Source organism: Mixophyes fleayi, chromosome 4, assembly GCF_038048845.1.
Source record: "Mixophyes fleayi isolate aMixFle1 chromosome 4, aMixFle1.hap1, whole genome shotgun sequence".
NCBI classification, from domain to species: Eukaryota; Metazoa; Chordata; class Amphibia; order Anura; family Limnodynastidae; genus Mixophyes; species Mixophyes fleayi.
Genome location: NC_134405.1, coordinates 137,447,428 through 137,474,785, shown reverse-complemented (window position 1 = coordinate 137,474,785; position 27,358 = coordinate 137,447,428). Strand labels below are relative to the sequence as shown.

Sequence of the window (27,358 nt, the reverse complement as noted above, 5' to 3'; positions counted from 1 at the left end):
AATATATTGTTATATTTTGTGGCAAAGTGACTGGCCAGGTATGTGTAACAGAGATCTTCTCTCACAGCTAGCAGGCCTCAGGGCGTAGCTGTAATGAGGCCTTGCAAACAAGCCAAACAGAGAGCCTGTACTAAACACCTTTATGTAGGGGACATGGGTCATGTCAGACTCAGGGGGATGAAGTCATGTACTGAGACAGAATGCTGTATGAACTGGGAGTCAGGGATTTATACCTAGCAGATCAATTAGTAGATCTCAGCTGGGAACTGTTATATTGCCCAGTGAAGACTGGACACCCATATATACGTCATACCCCAGGTGAACCTGCATCTGTCACCTGTTTGCCACCTGTCAACTACGCTAGAGCTAGGGGAGGAATTTAGTGTATTATGAACCCTTGTGTTTCCTACGAGTGGTGCGATTGATGCTGGGAAAGTTGACCAATCTAATGGACAGGTGGTCTATGTTAGGTCAGTGCTAGGTGTTTCCACAGTCTACCATCTTGACAAATAAAGCCTCAGGTAAACCGCTCATCAGCGTTTCCATTTCTGATACTGTTTTAAGATGAAACCCTGAATGAATGATCGAACGAACGTACAATATACTCTATTGTACCAAACTCTATTAGCTAAGTGATGATTGATTATATACTCCAATTGTTAATTAATCAGAAGTGGAGACGAAACAGAACATTGAAACCTAGATAGCTTTTTTGCTTGGAGTAACTTCATGACCCGCTCAGCATAATGAAAGCTATTTTAAGAATTTGAGATTTCTGTAATTATTAAACATGGAGGAAGAGAAAACTATGCAAATTGGATTAAATTTATTGGTGACATATGTGTTAAGTAAATATAGTATTTGAGAGTCCACAAACACATATGGATCCATTCAACGGTTTAACATTTAAATTGATTAACAATTAAATAGAGATGAGGGAATATGAATGTGAAGTTGATACCAGTATAAATAACAATAAGATTGTTTATTGGGATTAATTTATAATAAATCTGACCAAGGAAAATTTGCTGCTTGCTATATAGACACAATTATCTTTCAATATAATTGTTACAACACTAAACAACCCATTAGAATCTTCTAACAGCAACTGTTTCATTTATTGCATTATTATCATTTCTTCAGCATAACTGTGCTTTACAGCCTTTACGCAATTAATCTAGAACTGATTCTGATTATAATAATAGCAATGCAGGAGTGACTATAAAGGAACATACTGAATGTGTTAAGCGCTATTGGTTAAGCAGTGAATAATTATAATTGCCCTAAGCACTATTTTGTTCAGTTAAGAATTATTATACACTACAATTATACACTGACAATACAGAAATCTCATGAGCGAATATAAAGGAATACAGCTTAAAATAGCAATGTTGAGCAGGAGCTATTCATAAATTATTTGATAAGCCAGAACTAGCACAAGCAGTCTGAAAACAAAGAGTAAGGCTATTTACATGCTACACATTTCAATTTACTACAGCCAATAATGTCACCACATTGTTAATCTATGACTATCTTCTAAAGTAATACTATTATAGGTCTGGAGATTTAAGTACATTCAGGGTAAAATTTTATGTACAATGTTATTATAAGAGGTTATGAATTCTTTATTTTGCAAAAAAATGTCTGAATACAAGACAAAAGATTAGTCAATAGCTACATTCAGCATTTTAAAGGCATAACAGAAAAGTTAAATAATATTTAGATCTCATTAATAGTAATTAATTAATATTATTAGCTCAATAATAGGAATAAAAGAATATTCACATTTTAATAATATTGAACAATTACTTAAACATAAAAGAAAATATAAGGGGAAGGGAAGACACATAAGGAAAGTAGGAGGAGAGGGTGGGGAAAGGAAGGAGAACTGAGTGCTCATTTTTTCGGTTAATTAAGGTAAAAGTGATAACGATAGGATAAGAAACTATTGTATTTTCTTAACTTTACATCTGAGGGTTGTAAGTGATCCATCAGTAGTTAAAACGATGTGAGTTAGAGGAGGCTTCAGGAAAACTAGACAAAGTCACATGTTACAGGTTGAAATAACAAGTTACTACTCTGTTCCAGCAGTCTGGGAGACGTGTAAAAGATTACTTAAACTTCATTGATTCTTTAATCTCTGACCAGTCGAACCAGGTGGTTGTGAAACTTGTATGTTTATCATTGGTAGAAAAGATAATGTCAGCAATGCACATGAAGAAGTCCACACGAATGAGCCAATCTGTAATCGAGTGTGGGGACCTGGATTTCTAATGTACCAGGATGACAGCTCTGGCTGCATTGTTTAGGTGCTTTTTATATATTGGGAAAGTGTGATAGTAGTAAGTGAGAGTAGCCAGAAGCTACTCTTGGAACTTCATGTCCAACTATAATCTCATTGGGCCTGAATCATTAAGGAAAGTAAAGTATAAAAAAAGTAGTAACTTTGCAACTTGGCAAAACCATGATGCATTGGAGAGGGAGGTAAATTTAAAATGTAGGGACAGATTTATAGTTGGAGTAAGGTATGTCCTAGATCAACTTTACATTTCAGTGTCAAAATAAAGTTATCAAATATGTGTGTGCTACATGACAAAAAAGCAGCCAGTATTTTCCTTACATGCAAAATAATAAACTAATTTGGACCTCTTGCATTGTAACATGGTTTGTTTTGGATCAAATTTACTCCTTTTTTTGCCTTGCTCTCCTTAACGACTTAGGCCCAGAGAGTCTTAAGACTTCTTTACAAAAATTTGATATGGACATTCCCACCATATATTGAAAATTGTTCCAGGGGTGTTATTACATCTTCAATAGGTAGAGCGCATTTGTGGGTGATATTTGTGCAGAGATGAGGGGCATCTATATCATATAGTTGACAACCTATATTGTGTTTCTACCACTGAGATACTTAACAAGCAACCGTGAGTAGCTTGGTATATTTTGCAAGATAGTTGAGGAACATGTGTTGCTAAATCTCTCTCCCAATGAGATGAGTTGAAGATTGAGAAAACTCTTCCATTAAGATCTTAAATATTCTTGAAATAACATGATTAAGGATAACTTTGGATACACATATGGTTTCCAAGAGAGACAGGTCTCTACCTAATGTTCTAATTCCTCCAATTGAACTGATGTAGTTTCTTCTGTAAATATCTCCAGTGTTCTGTTTCAGGTATGTTGACTGGAGTACCTGGAAGGAGCATAGTCTCTTGTTTACCACCAGCTGGCTTAACCTATCAATCCCTACCTGAGACTACCCTCTGACTAAAATCTTGGATAGGCCCGAGGGGAAATCAGAACTGGACATAATGGGGGAAAGAGGAGATGAAAAAGCAGATATGTTCTCCTTATATCAAAGCTTTTTCCACGTCATCAGAGTTGGAGAATTCTGGGAACTTTAGAAAGCCAAGGGAGGACACGTAGAGGTATGCGCATAGAATTACTTTCTATATCCACCCACTGCTTTGTCCCGTCCCGCCTAGACAACTCCAAAATCATACGCAATGATGTAGGCTGGTAGTGGCTCATGAACAAGGGTAATTGCATTCCTCCATGGTGCTTGCATCTGACCAGAATAAAGTGCTTAAACCTAGGTTTTTTACTTCCCTAGACAAAGATGCATACTACTACTTTTTGATGTTCATCAAGGAATTGCTTGGGAATCTGAATCGGGACATCTTGCACAATATAGAATACTTTAGGCAAAGTAAAAATGTTAACAATATTTATTCTGCCAAACCAGGAGAATTTGGTAGATGACCATAATCCCAGTTCCTTCTTTACTTAAGATAACAGTGGAGTGTAATTGAGGAGGAACAATTGTTGTCCTTACAAATGTAGATCCCCAGATAGCGGATATAGGATGATTGCCATTTAAATGGAAAGGCTGTCTTGAGGCCAGCTACTGTTTTTTCAGAGGCAGAACTATTGAGCGCAATCGATGTAGAATAATTAATTTTGAAATTTGAGAGATTCAGACATTAAATTGGGAAGAGGTGTAACCGGTTTGGTGATAACACCCAGTAAGTCATAAGGAAATAGAGCAAGGCGGCATTCCTTGGCACCTATTTGGAGACCAGAAATGTTGGGGTTACATCGAATAGCCCTTGTCAAAGCCTCCATGCAAATGAGAAAAATTAGTGGAGAAAGACGAAAGCCCTGGCGGGTACCATTTGTAATAGAGAGCGTTTCTGAAAGTATCCCATTAACCCTTATTTTAGCTGTAGGTGATTTATATAAGACTAAAATATATAAGACTAAAATCATCTTATGGTAGCATGAGGAACCAATTCCGATGTGTCTTAAAACCCTTTTCATGAAGCACCAATCCACCCTATCAAATGCTTTCTCAGCATTTGCTGACAGGAGGACAGTGGGGGTAGAAGTAACATAAAAAAAATGAAGAAGGTCTATATTTTTGATGGTATTGTCTCTTGCCTCTCTCCCAGAGATAAATCGTACCTGATCGTTATGGATGAACGGGGGAAGGAGAAGCTTAAGACGATTGGAAATTAATATATGAATGTATAACAAATGGCAAAAACTAATAATTAAGATTGATTTTCTATAATCAATAATAAACAGTAACAAACAAAAGGTGCTCTGTGCTCGGGGATTGTTTTATTACAGGTGGCAATTTTGTGAGTGAAGTTTATTACATTACTTGGAGTCCAGCTAAAAATGTGATTCTCCATTGAATCAACCACATTAAATGTATAGGATGAGGCCTAATCTCTGACAACCTACTGCAGTAAATTGTATCTCTAGGCCATATAATAATAAGCATAATAAACTCAAAAGTGACCTATGTAATAAATATGATTTCAATGTCCCCTCACTCTAGTGATTTATTTAAGTCATTAATTAGACTAAACTGAGCTGTGTTTTGGGAGGAGGTTGGACTTTGAGTAGAGTATACACAGTGCACCTCCTAAGTGTTTTTCTACCTTTTCGCACAGAGAGGCACATTTACAGCTCCCACAGCATAGATGGTGAGTCAATCTGTGAAAAGCATCAAAATTATTCTTTATTGATAATTGTTGTTTAGCAGACATATTTATATAGTGGTAAAGAAGCTTATAAGCGTGTGAATTATTTTAATGGTCATTCACTTTATGCAGGATCTGCAATATCTGCTGCAAACACATTGTTTGCAATTGAGCATTGATTTATGTTGCGTTTAACTCTTGCATAACCATCTTCACCCCATTCCTGGCCAAAGCTGTAAAGAAAATAGAATGAAAAATTAGAAAGTTATACAGATAGGCTCTTTAATGTTAATATACTAATTAGGTATATGTCTGAGATGAATCTCACTTGGCAAAGACATGGATATCACTGTATTGGGATTAGGTAATACCAACTTTATTAACCTGAAATTTATGCAAATGCATAATTTAAAATTATTTCCTTAATGATTATTGTAACAGTCCGTACCTATTTTTAAGTATCCAATAATCTGTTCCACAAGAGGACCCATAGCCCACAATTGTCATGCCAAAACTATCACCATCCTCACATTCCCCATCAAAGACTCCTATTACAGGAAAAAGAAGAGATAAGTATTAAAAAAACGATTCTGGGCTAAAAATGAAACTCAAAAACAATTATAATATGTCCTGCAAAATTATAAATGTATTAGACTTTGTCCTATATATTCAGCAAATTAATATGTGACCATTTCTACATGCAAAAAGGACTTACATTCTGCAGCTCAGGGCTGGTGGAGATTGGTCTCTTCCTATATTTTTGTCACCTTTGTGCTACCTCTAGACCACTAGTTATTACCAAAATAGTAAAAAAAAAAGCCTCATTCACAACGTTATTACAATTTTCCTGTTTCCGCAGTCTAGGGCTTTTTAGTATAGCATGCGAACACCATTACTCATGGCCTGGAAACTAGTCCATACTGTCTAGCGTTGCCACTGCTTGACGATTTGGGGGGAGCGTAAACCAAAGTAATTTACTCATGTTTCACAGAAACTTGACTGTTAAATTATTTACTCCTGTGGCTCTCCTAACCAATCAAGGGGCTGTTCAGCTCTCTTTTGTCTGGCCTTGCCTACATAATAATTTCTGTACCTCAGTTGTATGAACTCATATACTAAACTCATATACTTTTTACTGGATGATTGTGCAGTGACCTGTTTTTTTTTTTTTTAATACACATGAGTGTTTGTGACTCTGATCACTTTTAAAGTAAAAAAAAACCTTTTAAGGATTATCAATATAAGTTATATTTTATTATATCACCTTTATTTTTGTTAGTGACATGTGAGTTCATTATCACATCCTAAAATAATACACCCCCATCAATACCCAGGGTGTGTCTCATGTTAACAGTAGCTCTTTTCTTTTTTCATGTTGTACATTTAATATACAACAAATGAGAGCACCCAATAATATTAATTCTATAAATTAAAGAAATAAAATAATTTCAAGTATTTACTTAAGGGTTAATTAAAGACCAATATTTATCTTGTGTGTTATTTTTTCCCTTTTTTTCTTATGGTAGGAATTAAGATCTTGGGCAGTGATGGTTGTCAGAGTGTTTAGGGTAGGCGGTATGAGGAGAGATTTAAATGTATTACAGAGGTGATTGGGGTTAGAAGCCAAATGCAGAGAAGAGAGATTGGAAATAAGTTTGTTTTGCAGTATCCAAAGTTTACTATGGGAGTGGAAGACTGCAGTATATTTGAGGAAGTAATGTGATGTATAAGAATTATGCCAGTGACGTTCTCCTCTGTGGGTGAGTTTTTGTTCCCTTAGTGTACTATGGCTAAGATTGTGGTCGACAGCGAGAGGAAAGACTAGTTGGAGCTACTTGATCAAGGGCTGTTACTAAGGTTTTGTTAAGATCTGTGACTGTCAGATCAGGATAGGAGAATGTAGAAATATGAAGAAAACGTTGTTGAAGAGAGATGGAGAGTTGTTGAAAATGAATAGTTGAGATTTCTGCAGGTATGTGGATGTTTGGTATTTGGTATTTATTTGTCACATTGTATGACCACAGATAAAGAGTGCAAACATTTCAACAGACATTAAATATGTAAATTATATAAATACATAGCAAGCCATAACAAACCAGCTGAAAATATTTACACCTGTTACAATAAAATGCTAGTGATCATATATATGTGAAAAATTAATTGTGGATTGTCATTTCTGAGTAAATATAATATAATATATAAAAAATTCCGCCCTTGCACTTTTTTCAAATAACTAATCATTTCCGCTAGACATAAGTTGAAACAGTGTTTGCTCTCCACAATTCTTACTCTGCGAGTATTATAGAACATTTGTTTGTGATTCTGATTTTAATACTATATATCCTTTCAAAACAAAAAATTATAAAAGATGGCATTGAGGACATTACTGACACCTTAGACGTATATTTGGTAGCACATCCTTTGGTCAAAATAACATTCAACAATCAACCACTTCCTATAGCCATGGATGAGCTTCCTGCACCACTCTACTGGCAGTTTGGTCCACTCTTCTTCTGCAAACTGCTCCAGTTCTCCCAGATGTGAAGGTGTCTTCTCCTAACTGCCGTTTTCAGGTCTCTTCACAGGTTTTCTATGGGATTTAGATCTTGAATCAGTGCTAGACATTGCATACTGTCCAGTGTTATGTCTTGAACCATTCTTGGGTGGTTTTTGAAGTGTTTGAGGTCATTGTCCTGCTCAAAGACCCATGGCATTTTTGGATACCCAGCTTTCTAACACTGGGTTCAACATTGCACTCAAAAATGGTTTGGTTTTCTCAAGATTTCTTGATGTCATACAGATATTCCAGGCACACAGTGCCAGATGCAGCACAGCATCCCCAAAACATTACTGAACATTCTCCTTTTATAACTGTAGGGACGGCGCTGCTCTTTTCTTTGAAAACTTAATTTTGCTTTCTGTAGACCTAGGGATCATCATCATCATCATTTATTTATATAGCGCCACTGATTCCGCAGTGCTGTACAGAGAACTCATTCACATCAGTCCCTGCCCCATTGGAGCGTACAGTCTAAATTCCCTAACATACCCACACAGAGAGAGAGGGAGACTAAGGTCAATTTAATAGTCGCCAATTAACCTACTAGTATGTTTTTGAAATGTGGGAGGAAACCGCTGCACCTGGAGGAAACCCAAGCAAACACGGGGAGAACATACAAAATCCACAAAGATAAGGCCTTGGTCGGGAATTGAACTCATGACTCCAGTGCTGTGAGGCAGAAGTGGTAAACACTTAGCCACCGTGCTGTGTTAATTACCAAAAAGCTCTAATTTGGTCTCATCTGTCCACAGGGCATTCTCCCAGAAATAATTTGCTTTGTTCAGGTGTGTTTTGGTAAAGTACAGTCAGGCTTCTTTATGTCTCTCTCTCACAGCGGTGAGACCCTACTCCATATAACTATCTTTCTTTGAGCTGGCGACTGATGGTGCAAGATGAAATTTTCGTAATTTGAGTCTGTATGTTAACTTTTACTTCTGTATGGCAGTTGATCAATTATTAGAGCAATCCTGCGCTGCAGTCTTTGATCAAGATTTCTCTTGCGGCACTTCCAGGAAGGTTGGCTACAGTACCATGAGCATTAAACTTCCTAAAACTTCCATATGGTGGAAACAGGAACTTCAAGGTCTCTGGAGATTGTTTTGTAGCCTTGATATTGTTCAGGATTGGCTACAATCTTCTGTCTGACCTACTCAGTCAATTATCTGGATTTCTTTCTTTTCTCCATGCTCATTGCAGTACACAATGACACAAAGCTCTTTTGATGATGGATTTTTATTTTCCAGGCGTCTGCTACTGACCACAGGTGCGTTCAGTTCCAAAGTGAGTTACAATAAACCTCTTGAAATATTCTGTCCAACCATTTATGGATTTCTGTGTGGAATAAACTAAGACTTTTTTTCTTTGTTTTATTCCACTGCAAACCAAAGAAATACATATATGTGAAATAAATAGTGCATTATTAGGAAAAACTGCATGAGCGCCAATATGTTTGGCTATACCTTTATACTGTTTTGCTTATTTGTTTTTTAACTGATTAATAAAATCTTCCAGAAAGTGTATATCTAACAAAAGAATGAATACCAGTGTCATATAATATGTGAGTGTGGAATGAAATTATGTTCATACAGGCACATGTGTTTTTTGATAGTAAGTAAGAAAAACTAATATTCAATTAGTATATACAAAAAAATGAGCATAAAATACATGATATTTTATTTTAAATTACCTGCATTATATAAAAAGAACTCTGGAGTCACTTGAAATGTTACTGCTACCGGTCCATCCACTGCCACTGACTTTGCAATATTCTCCTCTTCTGACAGCTTGTAGTATTTGATAATATTTAAGTTGGCGGCTTCCTTACAATTGTACAAGCACTTAAAGTTCTTAATGGAAAATCATAATGAAAGTGTTAATAACGTCATACATGATCGTCACTGAGGGAAAAAATCCTAGTGAGCGTGTAGGGTAAAGAACATGCTTTGGTAAAATTGTAGTTTCATTAGACTAAGGATAACACCTTGTAATTTAAACCCTGGCTGAGGCTGGTTAGTGACAATAGGGTAATTTACTGGTCATAAAATGAATGTAAAAAAATATATAGGTTTATCTGCACTGACTAGTTGGAGCAGCCCTCCATCGATCCACATACAATCCACCCAAGTATGTAAAATGAAAATAAAATATAAAATATGATCAGTAGATAGGGCGTTAACAACCTATAATAATTAACATAGTATCAGTGTGAGCTGTTATAAATCTTCATATAAACAAATATTGCAGGGCTATATCACAATACAATGTCCATATGTCCCGGAAAATAAATATCTTTCTATATAGCTACTAACTCTGAAGTCTTGAAAAAGGCCCAAAAATACGTCATCCAAATAATCAATCAGTTCAATACATATGTGATGTTCCAACCAATCTCTTCCGCAGATTTTCATACATGGAAAATAAACCAGAGAAAACACATCATAGTGTAACATGCATATTGACTGGAGTAATTCTATCTCCCAAACCCATGAATACCACTGTGTATTCCTCTTTAATTTCAAACTTACAAGAGGATAAACTCAAATTGTCGTAGTTCCTATAGACATAATAAGGTGCTTCTCTTCCTAGATGGATTCTGTCTCTCTTGTAAACAGATCTTTGCAGCGTATACCGGAAAAGACAAATGCTAACAATAGTACATTATCCCCATAAAAACGTTTATTATACAAGCGACAATAAAACAAACTAAAAAGTAAATAAAAGTAATTCTGTTTCTTTTTCCCACAGAGAAAACAGACACCACCTATTACAGATGGATATAAGCGTGTAGTAGTAATCTCTGATCCCTCTCACTCGATCTGGTAGCCGGCTGATTACGTCCACAGACTTCTAGGAATCGGGCATAGGTCCAAACAGTTCAGTGCGTGCTTGTACCTTCTTGTAACCGCCCCTTGCCGACGTCTTTCAATTACGTGAATCTTTTATCAAGGCATTGCCTTGGCAATATTTGCTTATAAGAAGATTTATAACAGCTCACACTGATACTCTGTTAATTATTATAGGTTATTAGCGTCATACCTACCGATCATATGTTATATTTTAATTTACTGGTTAGGGCAGTGCAAAAAACAGGCATTTCCTTTTGTACTTAGACAGTGCACCTGCTTTTGCCCTTACATGCACATCTATTATGTGCTTACATTTGAGCTTGCTGACTGCCTGTCTGACAATTGAGCCATAAACATGTGCTTCCTATTGTGCCCTCATTATCCCCTCTTTTACAGTATCCTAGTATTTCTCTTTGCTTGTACTTTAATAACCAACAAAATACAAAATAAAATTCCAGCCTAAGCAATATGGGGCATTGTTGGCATTCTCTACTGAATAATTGACACATTAAATGAATAGTTGTCATGAACATCAAATGGATTCAAAACACAAATTAAAATACAATATTTTCTTAGAAGAACTGAAGAAGTATTTTACCGATTGTGTATATTCATAATCCTTGCTTTCCATGATCCCTGTGTAAGAAACATATTCAAATGCACGCACAGATCTTCCGCTGCAGCAGCCACCATTTTCAGGATCACAGTCTATCAATTGCTGTTCGCTGAATGTACGCAGTTTCTTGTGCTTGATACAATAACGTGATTCAAGAACGCCTACCTGTAATCACATGTTATCCACACATATAAATAGGATTGACCTCTTCTGAATAAAGGCATATATAGTGTATCATGAATAAAGCTGGACTCGGGCTTGTTCATAATGACAATGGGCCTGATTCATTAAGGGAAGTTAAGTAAAAAAAATTGAGTAAGTAGTTTCCTGGACAACACCATGTTACAATGCAAGGGGTGCAAATTAGTTTTCGATTTTGCACATATGTTAAATACTGTCTGGGAAATAAACTGAGAGATAAAAATAAACTTTCTTGAGGTGAGAAGGAAATAAGAGTAGAGCTCAGATTAGACTTTGAGGTTCGGGTGCTACTAATATATTGTAGGGTTTATCATTGCAGTGTAGGGTCTCTATTAAATGCGGTAGTTAATAAATAAATGTTGGGAAAAATCTGAATGCTATTAACTAGATGTTAGGGCTCGTTGAAGAAAATAGGTCTATTAATTAAATGACAATGCTATTCATTTTTTTTTACTTTTTATTTTGAAAAGACAACATGCATAGATAAAAGAATGTTCACCAGTGTAATATGTAAATAAATTTAAATAACACTAAAAATAATAGGACATTGTCAGCATGTCATTTGAAGATTTTAAAGTTATATGATAAAATTTGGGAGGAAAGGATAGGGGGGGGGGGGGGTAAAATGGGAGCAGAGAGCCTTTCAAGGTATGTACAAAAAACAGAAAGAGGGCTAAAGGATAATCCAAGTGTATCATTGTATAAATAGATATTGTAAGTGTTATCTCCACTGTCCATGTCATGTGAAGGGTCAAGCTGACGAACAGCAAGGAGTAGTTATGGAGTAGGAGGAGTGGGTGAGGCAAACATGAACCATGGTTCCCACATGGGATCATTTTTATCTGGTTTTCCCTGTAGGAGATAAGTGATTCGCTCGATGGAAGCAATGAACAAAATTTTGTTCTTTACATGCTGGAGAGGAGGTGGGCAAGGGTCCTTCCAGAATTTATCTATGGAAGATACTTGGAGACTTTGGGGGATACTTGGAGACTTTATTCCTAAACCAGGAAAAGAGAGACACAGCAGATCATGCTATTCATTTAATGTCAGGGTTGGTGGATGGTAAACTAGGTGTATTTCTTAAATGGGAAGGGCACCCATTTAATGTCAGGGGTGCTGCTGGTGGTGATGTTGAAAAGGTCTATTTAGTAAATGTAAAAAAATATATAAGCCTGATCTCGGTTAAACTGATACTGTACAGGATACCAGCTGCATGGCAATATAAATGCCCTTTATGTATATAAACAAAGAACAGAGTTGCTGTCAGCGCTTATCCCTACTATTGTAAATCTACTTATTTCTAGCAAAATGATAGTATGAGGCATTAGTTTTCATCAAAATATGAACTAATGCCTCATACTTTCATTTTGCTAGATATGTACAGATTTGCAATAGTAAGGATGTGTGCTGACATCAACTGTGTTTTCTGATTACTAAATGTGAATGGTTTTAATTTAATGTCTGTGTCAGGGATGTCAGGAATTATGTTACAAGTGGATTCAAAGATCTTACGAAAATGAAGAAACCTTTATTACATTTGCAACCATGTAAGAATTGACAATGGTTTGGCTGTCCTTAGACTAAAGAGATATATGAGACTGCACACTGGTAGCAGGGTGTCAGGAACTCATGATTGCACATGAGTAGCAGAGTGTCCGTAACAAAGGATTTCACTCAGGTAGGAGAGTGCCAGGAACTCACTATTGCATGCTGATTGCAGCATGTCAGGAATTTGGGAGTGCACTGTGGTAGCAGGACTTCAGGAACTCAGGATACCACACAGATAGCAGAGTGTCAATAACTCATGATAGCACATTGTATGGATTTGGGAGTTGTTAGGATACCAGGCTAATAATTAATCTATGTGTTTACCAGGCTTGGGATGGTTCCCACTATTACAAGGGGATCTTACGCTGCAGGTCTCCCTGTGATAGTTGGACCATCTCAGCCTAGCATAGCCTAGTGCTGTAACCAGACCAGGTTATGAGCACTGACTCAGTTTAATGTATTTTTGGAAGGGAATGTTAGAGAGAGAGATAAATTTATGTTTGCCATCCCTATGAAAGGTTGCAATATAAGTGAATATTTGAAAATTCTTATGAATAGTGTACTGTTGTATAAGCATGTTGCTGTTGTGTAATTTTGCTGTTTATGTATCTTTGCTATTTTAGTTCAAAACTCCTATGAGGGCACTTCAGACTCCTTGTGGTGTCTTATAAATAAGAGATAATAATATTATTGCTTATGATGCAAACATCAGATGTAGTTTTATACATTAATTAATACTGCCATCTACTGTCTAACATTCATATTGGATACACATGATTTCTTATTGAGCCAAACACCTATAAAAGCATTGTACTTTGAAGACATTTCTTGGAACTCTAGTCTGTTGCTAGTCTCCTCCATGAAGATTCTAGTATACATCCCCCATACTGTGAATTCATGGAATCATTTATTTGTATATCAGCCTTATTAATGGAAGCTAAGCAAATCAATATTTTATATTATTATGAAAAAAATTTCATTAATATTTTATGTCTGTCATTGTTTCTTTGTGCTAGTATTTCAGGATTGTAATCATGGTAACCTGTTTCAATAGACTGCATCTCCAGGGGGGATGCCAAACTTATGTGTACTTGTCCTTACTGTACTTCAGTTGCACTTGCAAACCTTCAATCCACCGCTCCAGGCATAGGGGGTCGCAAATGCAACTTATTCAACTTATGCGCATGCATAACCGGTAGGAAACCTGGTATTGTGACAGTGAGTGAGGTGAAAGCAGTTAACAGAATGAGAAGAGATAGATTGCAGCGCAAGTAAAGAGTGTAAGGGGAAAGGAGGAAGTAAATAAGAATTGAGTAATTCAGTTACTAAGATCCTGTCAGAAAGTTAGTTAAGTAATAGGTAGTCGGCTGGTCAGTCAGTCATTAATGATTTGTAAGTTTATTAGTCAGCTTGAGAATAACTTCGAGAATGTAAACTATTTTGTTTCCTCCCCCTTTTTCCCTGTTGTTTCCTACCCTACCTTGTATGCTACCTGATTTCGGCTTCCCTGGAATTCCTTTTAATTCCAGCCGGTATTTATACTTGCATTACGTGGAAGGATCTCCAGTGCATTGTAAGGTTAGCCTATACTCTCCAAGGCTTCAAGCATGCCCTTAAAACTATTTTCTTTATTCAAGCCTATCAGCCCTTATCCTAACTGAAAACCCACCTCTTCCTTAAAGCCTACCAACCATCCACATAACCCCTTCATCTCCTCCACTCGCTCTCCCGCCTCGCCTCATCTGGCTCCCCCTGTGCCTGTTCTGTTTTCCCTCCCTTAGGATGTAAGCTCACATGAGCAGGGCCCTCTTCCCTCATGTCTCCCTACCTGTTCTTCTGCTCCGTGTTTACTGCATTAGCCAGCCTGGAGTTTCTGACGTATTGGTATTTTTGTTTATTGTTTTGTACTGTTTTACCCTGTTTAGTCTACTGTATGTACTGTGTACGGCGCTGCGGAAACCTTGTGGAGCCTAACAAATAAAGGATAATAATAATAATAACTCTTTTGCTTCGGCTTTCACTCTGCCACTTGCTGCCCCCAATTTGTGTCTTCTAATTCCCTTTAGGACCCCATGCTGTGTTTTCCCTGCTATTGTGTCACCAGTCGTGGCTGGCATAACCTAATGCTGGTATTGGCAATTTTGGGGGGACCCTACGTTTTTTGTCACACTACTTTTGTCAGTACGAGTCTTGACTGCAGCACTAGGGTTGGTTTGGCTTTGGGGCGGGGGGGGGAATCACACTTTTTTAATTTATTTAATTGTAGTGTCAGCTGTGTATGATAAGTGTATCTTACAAAATGTACGCATTTTGCATACTATTCAGAGTCACATATGTATCATATGTCATATGTGTGACTCAGAATACAGCGGGATTGAATTGCGGGATTCAATTTATTCTTACGTTTTCAGTGTAAATTGCTTCCAACTCTACATACGCCACTTAGTGTCAGTCAGTTAAGTGTGAACAGTTAGAAAGTCTTTCAGTTAATATGGCTTTTGGTTGACTTTTTTAAATATTATCACCTTGTCAGTCAATTAGTTATCAGTATATTCAGGAAACCTTTAAGTCAGTAGAACAGAAAGAGCAGAGGCTCATTTAGGGGTGTAGAATAGGAATATAAAATAGTTCAGGTCAGGGCAGGATAGGGGAGAAGAGACAAGTACTGCCAATCCAGCTGCAGAGTCCATGAAAGAAGACCAACATAGCAAGCAGGGACACAGTTCAGGTCCACTGCACCAAGTCATTATATCACAGGAACTGGTACAGCATTGAGGAGGCCAATTCCGCACACCTGACACTACTGGCAGTTAAGTGGTACTAGTAACTCCCAAATACTTATAGTCATTGAAACCAAAGTGCACACACCATAGTGCATTTTCACTGGGCCAGGTGAAATGTATTCATATGCAGAGGTCTGATTACAGATATTCCAAAGAAAACGTTCACTACTGAATTGCGCTCAGACAATCAAAAACATAGGTTTATTGTTAGGAACCCCTCCAGCCGGCACAACACAACCCGGAGTCTACTCTGCCAGTCAGGTGCTCACTGGAGCCCCTGATGGTGGGGACAGACTGGGCCGCAGACTGACAGAGGGTCGTGAAGTGTGTACCGGCTGGGGAGAACCCAGGCAAGAAGAGTCAGGTCCACGCAGAGGTCAAGGGCCGGCAGCAGATAGCAGTATCGATGAACAAGCTGAGGTCAGAGGTCACAGGCAAAGTAGCGGAACGGGTAAACAAGCCAAGGATCAGGGTCACAGGAAACACGAGCGAAGTCCAATACAAGCCAAGGGTCATACATGGGAAGTCAAATATCGATATCAGGATACAGGAACTGGAACAAGCAGGTCAGCAGACTGGAGCACAGAAGCTATAACCGGCAATGAGGCAGCAGACCTCATTGCCTTAAATATCCAGATGGACCAATCAGAGCCTGCCCCCAGATAGAACACACTTGCAGGCTAATTGCCTGCTACACTATGCGCCAATCAGGGCTTGGCCCTGGCATCCACACTTGCAGGCTAATGCCTGCTAATTCAGCCACAGGCTGAATCTGATTGTTTGCCCCATATGCGCGTGCGCACCCGGCTGCCTGGCCGCCGCGCTGCAGAGGCGTCCGGCCGTTGCCTTGGCAACGGTCGGCAGTTGGGCGGAAGTGACGTCCCGGTCGTTCGTCATGGTGACGGCCGGGACGCCGGGAGGCATAGGAAGCGAGCCGCGGCGGCTGTGAGTACCGCCGCGGCTCGTGACATTTATGCAGATTATATTTGCTAATAAACAACTTATTTTGAGGGGGCCATTGAGGAACCATAAGCAAAATTAGGTCAGGATTCACTAGGGTTATTAGGATATTGATCATAGTAATATATATAGTAGTGAGCCTTAATAAACCAGTCAATTCTTGTTATTTTACCCTTACTTTATTAGTGTATTTTAATCCTTTATTTACTAATACACATGTTGTGTGTACGAGTCTATTTTGTCACCTGCGTTCCATGAATGAATGTGTAAACAAGTCAGTGACTTTAAACACATCTACTGTATATAGAGAGCCTGTTTTATTCTAAAACCCCTTATGTTCCACAAAATAAAATAATAAATAATAATACAAATATATATATCCTTACCGAGGCAAAAGCCCAACATGCTCTACAAAGCAATCCTGCATTTTTAGCAGGAGTGACACACCCTGATGTTCTCCAGTCCACCTGTTCAGGGAACTTTGCATTTGTCTTTGTTTCACAAGAAGAAGCCCGTGCTGGCTTAGGAGTACTTTCTGGTGTTCTTTGTTTTTGCCTTGAATAACATGGGCTGTTTTGATACAGCAGTTCGTGAACAGTCTATACACAATATTATAAAAAAAAACAAGTATTAGGTCAATTTTAAAAATATTCATTTTTTCCATAACTATATTGACTACATACCTTGGTATTTTAATTTATATACAACAATGAAAGCAAAATGAGAGCTCAATAAAAAAAAAAAAGCATATAACATAATGGAAATCAATACTAGTTTTAAGTCTCAGTAGCATGGGGGAGCCTATTTATGACGGACAGGGGTGGTACAAGTATTGCTGCAGACTCCTTATCACTCTGAATGGCGATAATGAAGGATTTGAGGGGGGATACAGGGAGCTACCATAAATATCTTCATGTGAATCCTCCAACCCCTCCTCCCATGGCTTCTGCAGCCTTTGGGAAAATAACAAAATTGATTATTTTTTTTAACAAAGTTTTTTTGTTTTCCTTTTTAAATGATTTTTAAAAAAAATGTATTTGTGTTTTGCTTTTTAAAATAATATTACTAATGTGAACTCGAAGCTCAAGTCTGGGCTTCCAGTTCAGTGCACATGCGTAGATGCACAGAAAATAATCAAAAGGGAAGAGAGAAGCCTGTACTGTGAGGCACTCTTGGGACTCTTATTGAACAATATAAGATTAAAATTCAACTTTATTATTTTTTTATTTAAAATTGAAACAACATGTATGTTATCACTTGGTCTGCCCTTAATAAGGCTATATCTCATTAGCGAAGTAATTAAAGTGAGGAGAAAAGAAATAAATAAAAATAATGAAATAATAAACCCAAAAAATAAAGAAAGTATGTGAAATTGAAATAGCTGATAACTGCTAATCTGTGCTGCTGTCCTTATATATCCCTTGAGTATGACTCATATCTGCCGCATCTCGAAATAATATGTACAGTATCAAGATTAACTGTATCTATTATCTTGAATCAAAGATCAATAGTTTTATTTACAATGACAAAAATTAAAACAACTAAAAGAAAGGGCGGAGCATGTAATAAATATTAAAAATGGTTACACCCTGCATTCCGTATCTTTGCACTGTAAAGAAGAACATAAATGCAATATGGACTCTTTCACCTCATTTTGCTGCATTAAAGTAGTTGGTGCGAATGGAGAAAAAAAGACTTCAGTATCTCATTAGCACAGGAAGAAATGCAATTAATTTATTCATTTGATTCTTTATTACCAAACGGTTTAAACAAAGATTTCAGATTAAAGTGGTTCTTCTGAAAAGTCTGTTGAAACATGTTCAACTTAGACATAGGGATTCTCAGAGGGCCTATAGCTCATCTAGTCAGTGGATGTTGGGTACCTGTATGGTCTGGTCCATATGCAATATAAATATAAGCTTGTTGTTATATGGTAGTTCCATGTATACTCTATGTGTTTTAGTTAGATTGGATTTTATGTTACTCATATGTGTCCAGGTCTTTTTATGATCATACTAGAGACCACTTTTATTAGGCTTTTTACATGATGAAGTTTTATACATGATTTTTGGATATTCATTGTCCCATATGTAAGAAGACATAATAGAAACACTTCTGAGTTTGTTTAATTATTCATTCAGTCAAATACAATCTTACTTTTACGATGTCTAGATATCATACCAAGTACTAATAGAGCTTGTGGCTCAACATGTTGGTTTAAGGTTAGCATATGTGAATGACTGAGTTTTAAACTTAAGAGATCCAGAAAAATAATTTTCGTTTGAGTTTAATTTTATTTTTTTTAATTAATGTATAAATTATAAATATGGTGTTTGCATAAATCAATATCTCTATTTTTATCCATAATAACCTTAGATAAATATACTTATTTCTATGACTCTGTATTTAAGATTTATGAAGTTCTGTTTTTCAGCTGTTAATTAGCATATAGCCAACAGCTGATGTAATGTTTAATTACCCAACAGCTGAAGTAGTATTAAATTTTTTTGTTTTTTGGTATATTATGTATATTTAGACATTGATGGTTTGCTATTAAAGTATTAGATACAGTGTGTTGTATAAATATGAATATATTTTAACTACAAAATGTATGCAAATTTGATTGGTTCTGGGGTATTTAAACTCAAATCCTAGGCGAGTTACCCACACCTTGACAAAGAATTATATTCGAAACGTGTTGGTGGAAGTGGGGATCTGTGTCCAGGAGCGCTTCCCATAATATCTGATGATCAGAGGTCTGGAAAAAGCTGTGGTGAACGGCCGTTTCGTTTAAACCCTGATCTGTACAGATTTGTCAGTTCTTATACAAGCCCTTGTTTCCTCTACATGTGGTAAGCGCACATCATTACTGTTACTGGAATTCACACAGAGAAATTTGTTTCTTATGCTTTTATTTCAAAAGAAATATGTTCCAGCATGTGTCTGGTCACGGCAGAGGGGGCAGAGTGAGAGAAGGCAGTGTGAGAGGGGGCACAGGGGACAGCGTGAGATAGGGCAGAGGGGGCAGCGTGAGAGAGGGCAGAGGGGGCAGCGTGAGAGGAGGCAGCGTGAGAGACGGCAGAGAGGGCAGCATGAGAGAGGGCAGCAGGGGCAGCGGGAGAGGAGGCAGCGTGAGAGAGGGCAGAGGGGGCAACGTGAGAGGAGGCAGCGTGAGAGAGGACAGAGGAGGCAGCGTGAGAGGAGGCAGCGTGAGAGGGCAGAGGAGGCAGCATGAGAGGAGGCAGTGTGAGAGAGGGCACAATGGGCAGCGTGAGACGGGGCAGCGTCACTGGATGCAGAGGGGGCAGCGTGAGAGAGGGCATAAGGGGCAGCGTGAGAGGGGGCAGCATCACTGGATGCAGAGGAGGCAGCGTGACTGGATGCAGAGGGGGCAGAGTGACTGGATGCAGAGGGGACAGAGTGACTGGATGCAGAAGGGGCAGAGTGACTGGATGCAGAGGGGGCAGAGTGACTGGATGCAGAGGGGGGCGTTTTTGCATACAACTAAATAAGTATTTCTATCCTGACCTAAATACTTATTACATTTTTTTGACCCAATTACTTCTAAGACAGGACTGCTCAGTAATTATTTTGGAGGGGTGCCTTGAAAAAATTATGGAGACTCTAAGGGTGCCGCGAACTGCAAAAGTGTGGGAACCATTGTCTTATACCATTAAGGCAGTTGAATGTTATTTTACTTTAAGGATGTCCAGATGTCATATTAAGTAACAATAGAGCTTGTAGCTCAACATGTTGGTCTATGGTTAGCATATGTAAAGTAATATGTGAGTTCAAATCTTGGGTGATCCAGAAAATATATATTTTTTTTTCTACGTTATTTTCCTATTAAGGTTTTTATTACTAGTAGGATATCTACATAGACCCTATTTTCTTTACAGCCATAATAGCCTCTAAGATGCATGCTTATAGTTATGATTGTGAATGTATTAAGCTCTGTCTTTTAATTGCTAGGTTAAGTAGCATACAGTGTTTTATTCACATTTGAATCAAATAACATTATGGAAAATTCTAAAATAATATATATAGTGAAATACCGGTTACACTATGTTGTTTTTGTTTTCTCTTTTTTTTATATGTTGTTTTTTTACATGTTAACAACGGAGTCACAAAGAAGAACCATCTTCACGTATTCTATTCAAGGACTATACTTTTGAACTCTCTAATGTTTTTGTGTATACCTTATAAGTTTTGTATTTTTACACTAGCGCAGATATTCAGCATCCTTTATTTTTTTTTATGTCTTTGGCAAATGTGTTGGGGTGACATTTAGATAGTGAGGTCTGCTGCAGGTGGATGGGGTGCAGTTTTATTGAACATTCCATCTGTTACATATTAAATGAGAACTTTCTGACTGGGTACAAAAAGTACCCAAATTTGACATCCCCTTCCCGTCCATACTTCAGTTTGGCTTCTGGTTCTACCTGCTGTTCGTTTTTAACGATGTAAAAAAGCAATTGCGAAGACTTTACAAGTTAACTCTGGCTGTTCCACATGCCCAAGCATAACATGTGTATGTCCTTATCTGAAAGATCCAACTGTACAGTGCTTGGCCATATCCAACAGTGCACGATTTGCATGGTTGGATAATGACCACATGCATAGTAGTTAACGTGTGACCAGATTTATTTTTTGTTTAATTTTCACGATTAACATCTGCTAGGCCCCTGTCTGATATTAATTGAGATCAGCTGTCTTTTTGGGCAATGCATGCTATTATTTGTGGCCAATTAGGTCTAAAATTATCTGTCACACGCACAGAGTGTATGGCCATCCAAAGCAACTCAGCAGGGAGCTTATTTTGCATATTTTATGTGTCTATTTGGAGGTAGAATGCCAGAAGGAAGTTGTAGGTCCAGACCAGGGACCAGCGACCAAGGCAGTCTGTCCCCTGAGAGTAGTGATCCACCTAGAGTCTGATAGAGTCTCTAGGAGAGTGTAGAGACATCAGGGCAAGTGGACTATGTCATCTATCTGCTAGAAGAGGTTGAAGAAGTGAGATAGTGCTCTACTGGGGACAAAATTATATTGTTACTTACAGCTAATAGTTAAATCTATTTTAATGTTACAATCTATGGATTCCCTAGTGGCAGTGTATATGTTGCACGTAAACAGCTGCCATTGAAGCAAAACCGTATCAATGGATCTCATTTTTTGTTATTCAGTACTATCATAGCCTCTACCAAGTTGTGTGTTATTTTGTCTCAATCAAACACTCTTACTTATGAATAATAGACTGGGGGACCTGAGTTCCCATACAATGAACAATTAAGAACAAAAATGCAATCCTAACTCACCTTATCAGCAAATGTATTCATTGCCAGAGTATAATTCTTTAAGCCCTGCTCAACCAAGCTATTGTGCTTCTCCACTTTCTGCCAGTTTGCCTCCCAAATTTGTCTTCTAAATGTTTCTTCTTTTTTATTAGTATATTCCTTTTCTGCATAAAAATGCATAAATGTAATCTCTAATTGTACAGTATTGTGAGGAATGTTGGCATTTTGAAAATGAATAATAATTTCACAGAGATTCACCCCATGATTCATTAATACATAACTTAGAAGAACAGCATAATACCCCTTATATATGAAAAATATATAGAAGGGGAGAGGGGTCTTCTGAATTCTTGTAAATTCGTAAATCAAATTGAGCTGACAGATAATTCAGCGCAGTCTGATAACATATTGGTATTATGAACTTTGCTGTAACATTAGCTCCATTATACTTTACAATAGTAAGCAGTGCAAGTTCACAGGCATAGCAGTAAGATGCTCTTGTATCTGACTTGAACTATGAGAAATATGTCATAATGAGACTATTGATGGTAAGAAATAAACATTTATTTATTAAAAAATGCCTATCTTCCATATAATAATATACATATTACTTGAGCTCGAGATAAAAATCAACAAAATAAAATATAAAACAAAAGTAAACACATATCATTTCACCAGCAATTTATGAAATGTACACTCTAATATTTTTAAATCTGTGGCTATTTGGAGCAGCTGACAGTTTCTCCGATTTGGAGAAAAGGACTTTTTAAAAATATTAAATCACAAATTTGAGAAGTGAACCATTGAAGCACTTAGGAGGTTACAGCAGACACACAGTTTTAACAAATATGATATTTCCATAAAACCATGTGGCTGTTTAGAATATGTTTCTCCCCCGATAGGTTGTCCAAACATGGTACAGATGACCGGTGTTCTCCTTAGCTTATACAAGACTACTTATATATATGTGACTCGATGCAGCTTTTTTCTTTATGAATTGCCCCTTTTCTCCAGGTAAGTCTTTGCACATTTAGTTATACTGTACTTCAGCACCTTTCAAATGCATTTATTCCTATCTCTAAATCAGGACTCCCTAAATAGACCTGTTTTTGATTAAAATAATTAGGCTTTATTTTTCTGCATCTGATTGAACATAGATTTAACAAGATAACAGAAGGCTATAAAGTTACTAAATCACCCCCATTATCTTCCTTAGAAGCACAACCTGCTCCACAATTGATTATTACGAGGGTATTAAACTTAGTTACAGTTAGGGGGGGCTCAGGGCAATTAATATCACAATTAAAATGAAGCCTGCTGAGATCGCCAAACACTGCACTCACTGATGACAGTAATGAGTGCACTGGACAGGATACATAGGCACAGCTTTCTCTGAGCAGTGCACGCTCTAATGCCACACATTAAGGAGGATGGCGGGTGCCGCAAGGCAGGGAGAACTAATTAGTTTTTTTTATAGAAAGTAGTATTGGGGGGGGGGGGGGGGCGGCAGGTGCTATCATCCCAGTGTAGGGGCCCTGGTGCTAGTCCCCCAGTTATGTCAATACTGCCAATACTGATACATTCTAAGAAACCATCTCAATAGTATATTAGTGAATTTGCAATGCTTTCTCATGAAACTAATGATATAGCAAAGCTCATTGTAATACCGCTGAACCTTTTGAACGCCAGTCCACAGGTAAGTACACTTTTGAGATGGGATATAACTTTATTATATTATATGATTTAAAGATATTATCCCTTAATTAAAATCATGTTATTTTATGAAACAAAAAATGTGTATTTGACCAATGGACAGATTTTAAAACATGTGAGTGTATAGATTACATATTTTCTGTATAGGTAACACACATCTCTAGTTTCACTGCAAATCTGATGGCACTAATATTCAAAATGCGTATCTAGGATGCAAAATGTAAATTATAGCCTAATTTTCTTACCATAATTAGATTTCCAAATGGTCCACTCTTCATCGAGAACATTTACAGCTGAAGCTACAAGAAATGCTGCTCCTAAAACAATTAAATTCTTCATCCTGCATGCAATGTACAAACAAGAGAACAGACCTGCTATGAGTGAAATGGTTTGTGTCATTTATTGTTATCTATCACACTGATTTGTAGTATTTGCAAAAACACAAACAAAATAACTGGTAAACTTTGCATGAGTCCCAAAAAATGATTTCTGGATTTCAATATGTTAATGAGATACAGTGTCTCATATATGTTCTTATTTACCTAACTACATCCATACGCAGGGCCGGGTTAACCATAGGGCTAACTGGGCTACAGCCCAGGGGCCTATGGCATCCAGGGGGGCCTTTTAAGTGCTCAACAGCAGTATTGATCGGTCGGGGACGGGGGCGCCCTCGGCGAGATCAATGCTGCTGAGCACTTTCACTGCGGTCCTTCCCCGGCGCGCTGTAGTCTCCTTACTGAGGAAATCTCGCGAGTCTCACTCTCACGAGACCTCCTCAGTAAAGAGCGTACAGCGCGCCGGGGAAGTACTGCATTGCCAGGACAAGGAGGTGAGCGCCTTGGGAGGTGGGGGCGGGACTGCTCGGCTCACTGGGGGGGGGCACTCACAGTGGAATGGAAGCCCCCTTAGCCCAGGGGCCTCCATTCCCTTAATCCGGCCCTGTCCATACGTATACATTTTTACTCCATGTTCTAGCCTTTTATTTTACAAATAATGGGCCTGATTCATTAAGGAAATTTAAGCAAAAAATTGAGTAACTTTTCTTACTCAAGTTTTCTGACCAAAAACCATGTTGCAATGCAAGGGGTGCAAACTAGTTTATTATTTTGCACATAAGGAAAATAGTGGCTGTTTTTTCATGTAGCACATAAATACTTGACAGCTTATTTGTACACTGAAATTTAAAGTTGCTCTAGGACATGTCCTACCCCAACTATAAATCTGTTCCCACATTTTACATTTATCCCCCCCTTGAATCAAGCCCAATGTTATTCACAAAGACATGATCAGCAACCATGATGCACTATAATAATGATGTATTCCCCCCCTGTACAAATTTCTTGATGTAACAGCTCTTAAATGTTGTGCCTTTTTCTCAGTCATTCATTTGTAAACTTGCCTGATGAAGGGGCCTCTGTGCTCTGAAAGCTAGCAAATATAATAAAAAAAATTTGGTTAGCCAATAAAGGTATCACTCCTATAATACTTTTATCTTTTTTGACACGAAAGTATTTAACATCACATAGATTTTTCTGGCTAACACGATACTGCAATAATAATAAAAAAATCTTTTTTGCCACACAATTTAATAATGGAAGAGGATGCTAGCACACTGTGAAAAAGTAATTTAGTATATTATTTCCTATGGTGCTCATAATGGAAAATAAATTTGAAGCAAACTCTGTCCCCTAACTCATCAAGCTATTTTTTAAATATTACCCTACATACTGTTCATGTGTGAATAATAATATACTATAAATAATAATTAATGCATTTAAATAATATTCGCCATACCTTAATTATGTAATAGTAAAAATTACATTAAACTTATCTTATTGCTGCTGTAACATGAATCCTTTCAGAAATTGAAAATAAATATTACATATCTTAAACTGAGAGTCAATACAGTTAATAAAATCAGACTCTGTTTACATAGCATTTGGTTCAGAGATTTTATCTTACAGAACCTAAATGACAAATCCATCCATACCCTACCTGGAAGCTGCTTTTCTGTATCACACAACTTTCCGATACAATGGGACTATTTAAAGGCCGTCCTATCAACAACTAGAATGCATGTGTTGATAACCAGTTCACAATCACATGAGATTATATGGAGATTTGCATCTCTATCTAACAGTACTCATAGGAAATAATTCATCATCAGCTAGATCTAACTGCACATAAAATGTGATCACCAGAATTATGAGTATATGAATTCATAAAATATATGTAAATACATTTAAAGATATTTACTGATGATTTTCACATTAGATTTTAGTGAACCATTTCATCTAGAATATTGACATTTTGCAAATCTTTCCACCTAATAGTATATTTTTGCAGGGCATTTCACTTAATAGGATGAAAATAGTAATTTCCCAGCCCCTGCTTGGGAAAACTGCAGCCACCTGGACATAAACGAAAGAGCACATGACAGCGCTAGTGAGTCTTCTAGTTCTTGTTTAATAAACTATGTGTTTAAAATATTGGTTAAAATATTAGAACAAACTGTTGAAGTCGTATAATTGGATGAACGAAAGTATATTGGTTAATATTGTTTTGCCGTGCGATTGCGATTCGTACGCCACGTAACACAGATCCGTACGCCACCTAACACAGCGCGTAGTGCGATCGCACAGTAAAATACGCACGTACACACTCGCATTACAACATTTAGTTATTTATATAATTCATATTCATGCTAGTCCGTTACACTGTAATTTATGAGCAGATAGTATTTAGTTTATTATTAGTTTATATAATATGATTATATGTACACTTCAGTGATATTTAAGGTTCAGCTTATAGGAAAGGTGTCATGTCTAGTATCATATTAAACCCCTATTCATCAGCAGCTGTCCGGTGCATTCGGCGAAGAGATCGCACATTGCATACTTTAGTTATTGATGTTAGGGAATAAACCTTTGTATGATGCTGGCTATGAAATGCTAATGGTTTAACTGTAACTGGAGCACTTCCCCTGGAGAGACGACCCCCACCTTTGGATTCCTTAGTCTGAACTAGCCTATGACCTGTTTACCCTGGACCCATCTGATGTCTGGACCTATAGAAGCAAGCCACGTCATCTCTATTGTTCACTCTGTAACACTGTCTGTATATATAATCATAGCTGCACCCCCACTAGCCTCAGTCTACTCTGATCACAGTATTCAAGGGTGAATTGCTGTTCACTGGTGCCCGTGGTTAGCGCAGCGGTATGTATGTATCTTTTGGTATTGGCTGTACTGTACTGTATCATAATATAATCATGTATTGAACTGTTAACTTTTTACATCTGCTAAAATAAATCACTTTGTGCGTTAGAAACACAATACAATCGCTTGGGCAATGCTTATTTAAAAACAATAGAATTACTTTAATAATACATACAAGTCACAGCATTTGAGACCGGTCTCATCATACAATATATACAAATAGCACAATGGAAGAACAGCTAATAAATAGAAAACATCTCTCAATAAGTACAAAAAAATATCCACAGAATATATTCCACTGTAATGCGGATATAAGCATGTATCTGGATTAACACAATAGGGCAACTGGATGGATTCCCCGTTGGGGGGATAAAGAGTATATTGGTTGAGATCAGCTGATAAACTTAGATGTAAGAGAGATATTAAATAATTGAATAATGTCTGTGATGAAACTTATAATCAACTGTGAACAAGAGTCTCAGAGCAATTCATTCTAGTTTTGCATGTTAGGAGTATTTTGAGATATACTATATCACTATAATATTGTCAATGTCCCAAAATAATTAACTGTCCATAGATGAGTCCAGTAGTTGAATAAAAATTGTAGTCTTACCGTACCAAACCA

The 27,358-nt window shown here is 37.4% G+C and overlaps 1 protein-coding gene across 1 annotated transcript; it reads right to left on the bottom strand.

Moving 5' to 3' along the window:
• Positions 1-5,005: 5,005 nt before the first annotated feature.
• On the bottom strand, positions 5,006-25,581 carry LOC142149976 (cathepsin S-like). The gene is made up of 8 exons (XM_075205250.1): positions 25,511-25,581; positions 23,758-23,852; positions 21,821-21,963; positions 16,892-17,104; positions 10,996-11,178; positions 9,239-9,398; positions 5,440-5,539; positions 5,006-5,224 (listed from the first exon to the last, which is right to left on the bottom strand). Exons 2-8 carry the CDS (start codon positions 23,849-23,851, stop codon positions 5,116-5,118), a joined length of 1,002 nt encoding a protein of 333 aa, XP_075061351.1. The 5' UTR covers position 23,852; positions 25,511-25,581; the 3' UTR covers positions 5,006-5,115.
• Positions 25,582-27,358: the final 1,777 nt, after the last annotated feature.

Bases quoted from the DNA above. Each gene is read 5' to 3' on its own strand.
- LOC142149976 (XM_075205250.1), bottom strand. From the start codon at position 23,851: ATGAAGAATTTAATTGTTTTAGGAGCAGCATTTCTTGTAGCTTCAGCT. The intron at 5,540-9,238 runs GTAATTTAAAAT...TTCCTGTAATAG, and splicing joins GTTCTTTTTATATAATGCAG to GAGTCTTTGATGGGGAATGT. The intron at 5,225-5,439 runs GTACGGACTGTT...TTTTCTTTACAG, and splicing joins TATTGGATACTTAAAAATAG to CTTTGGCCAGGAATGGGGTG.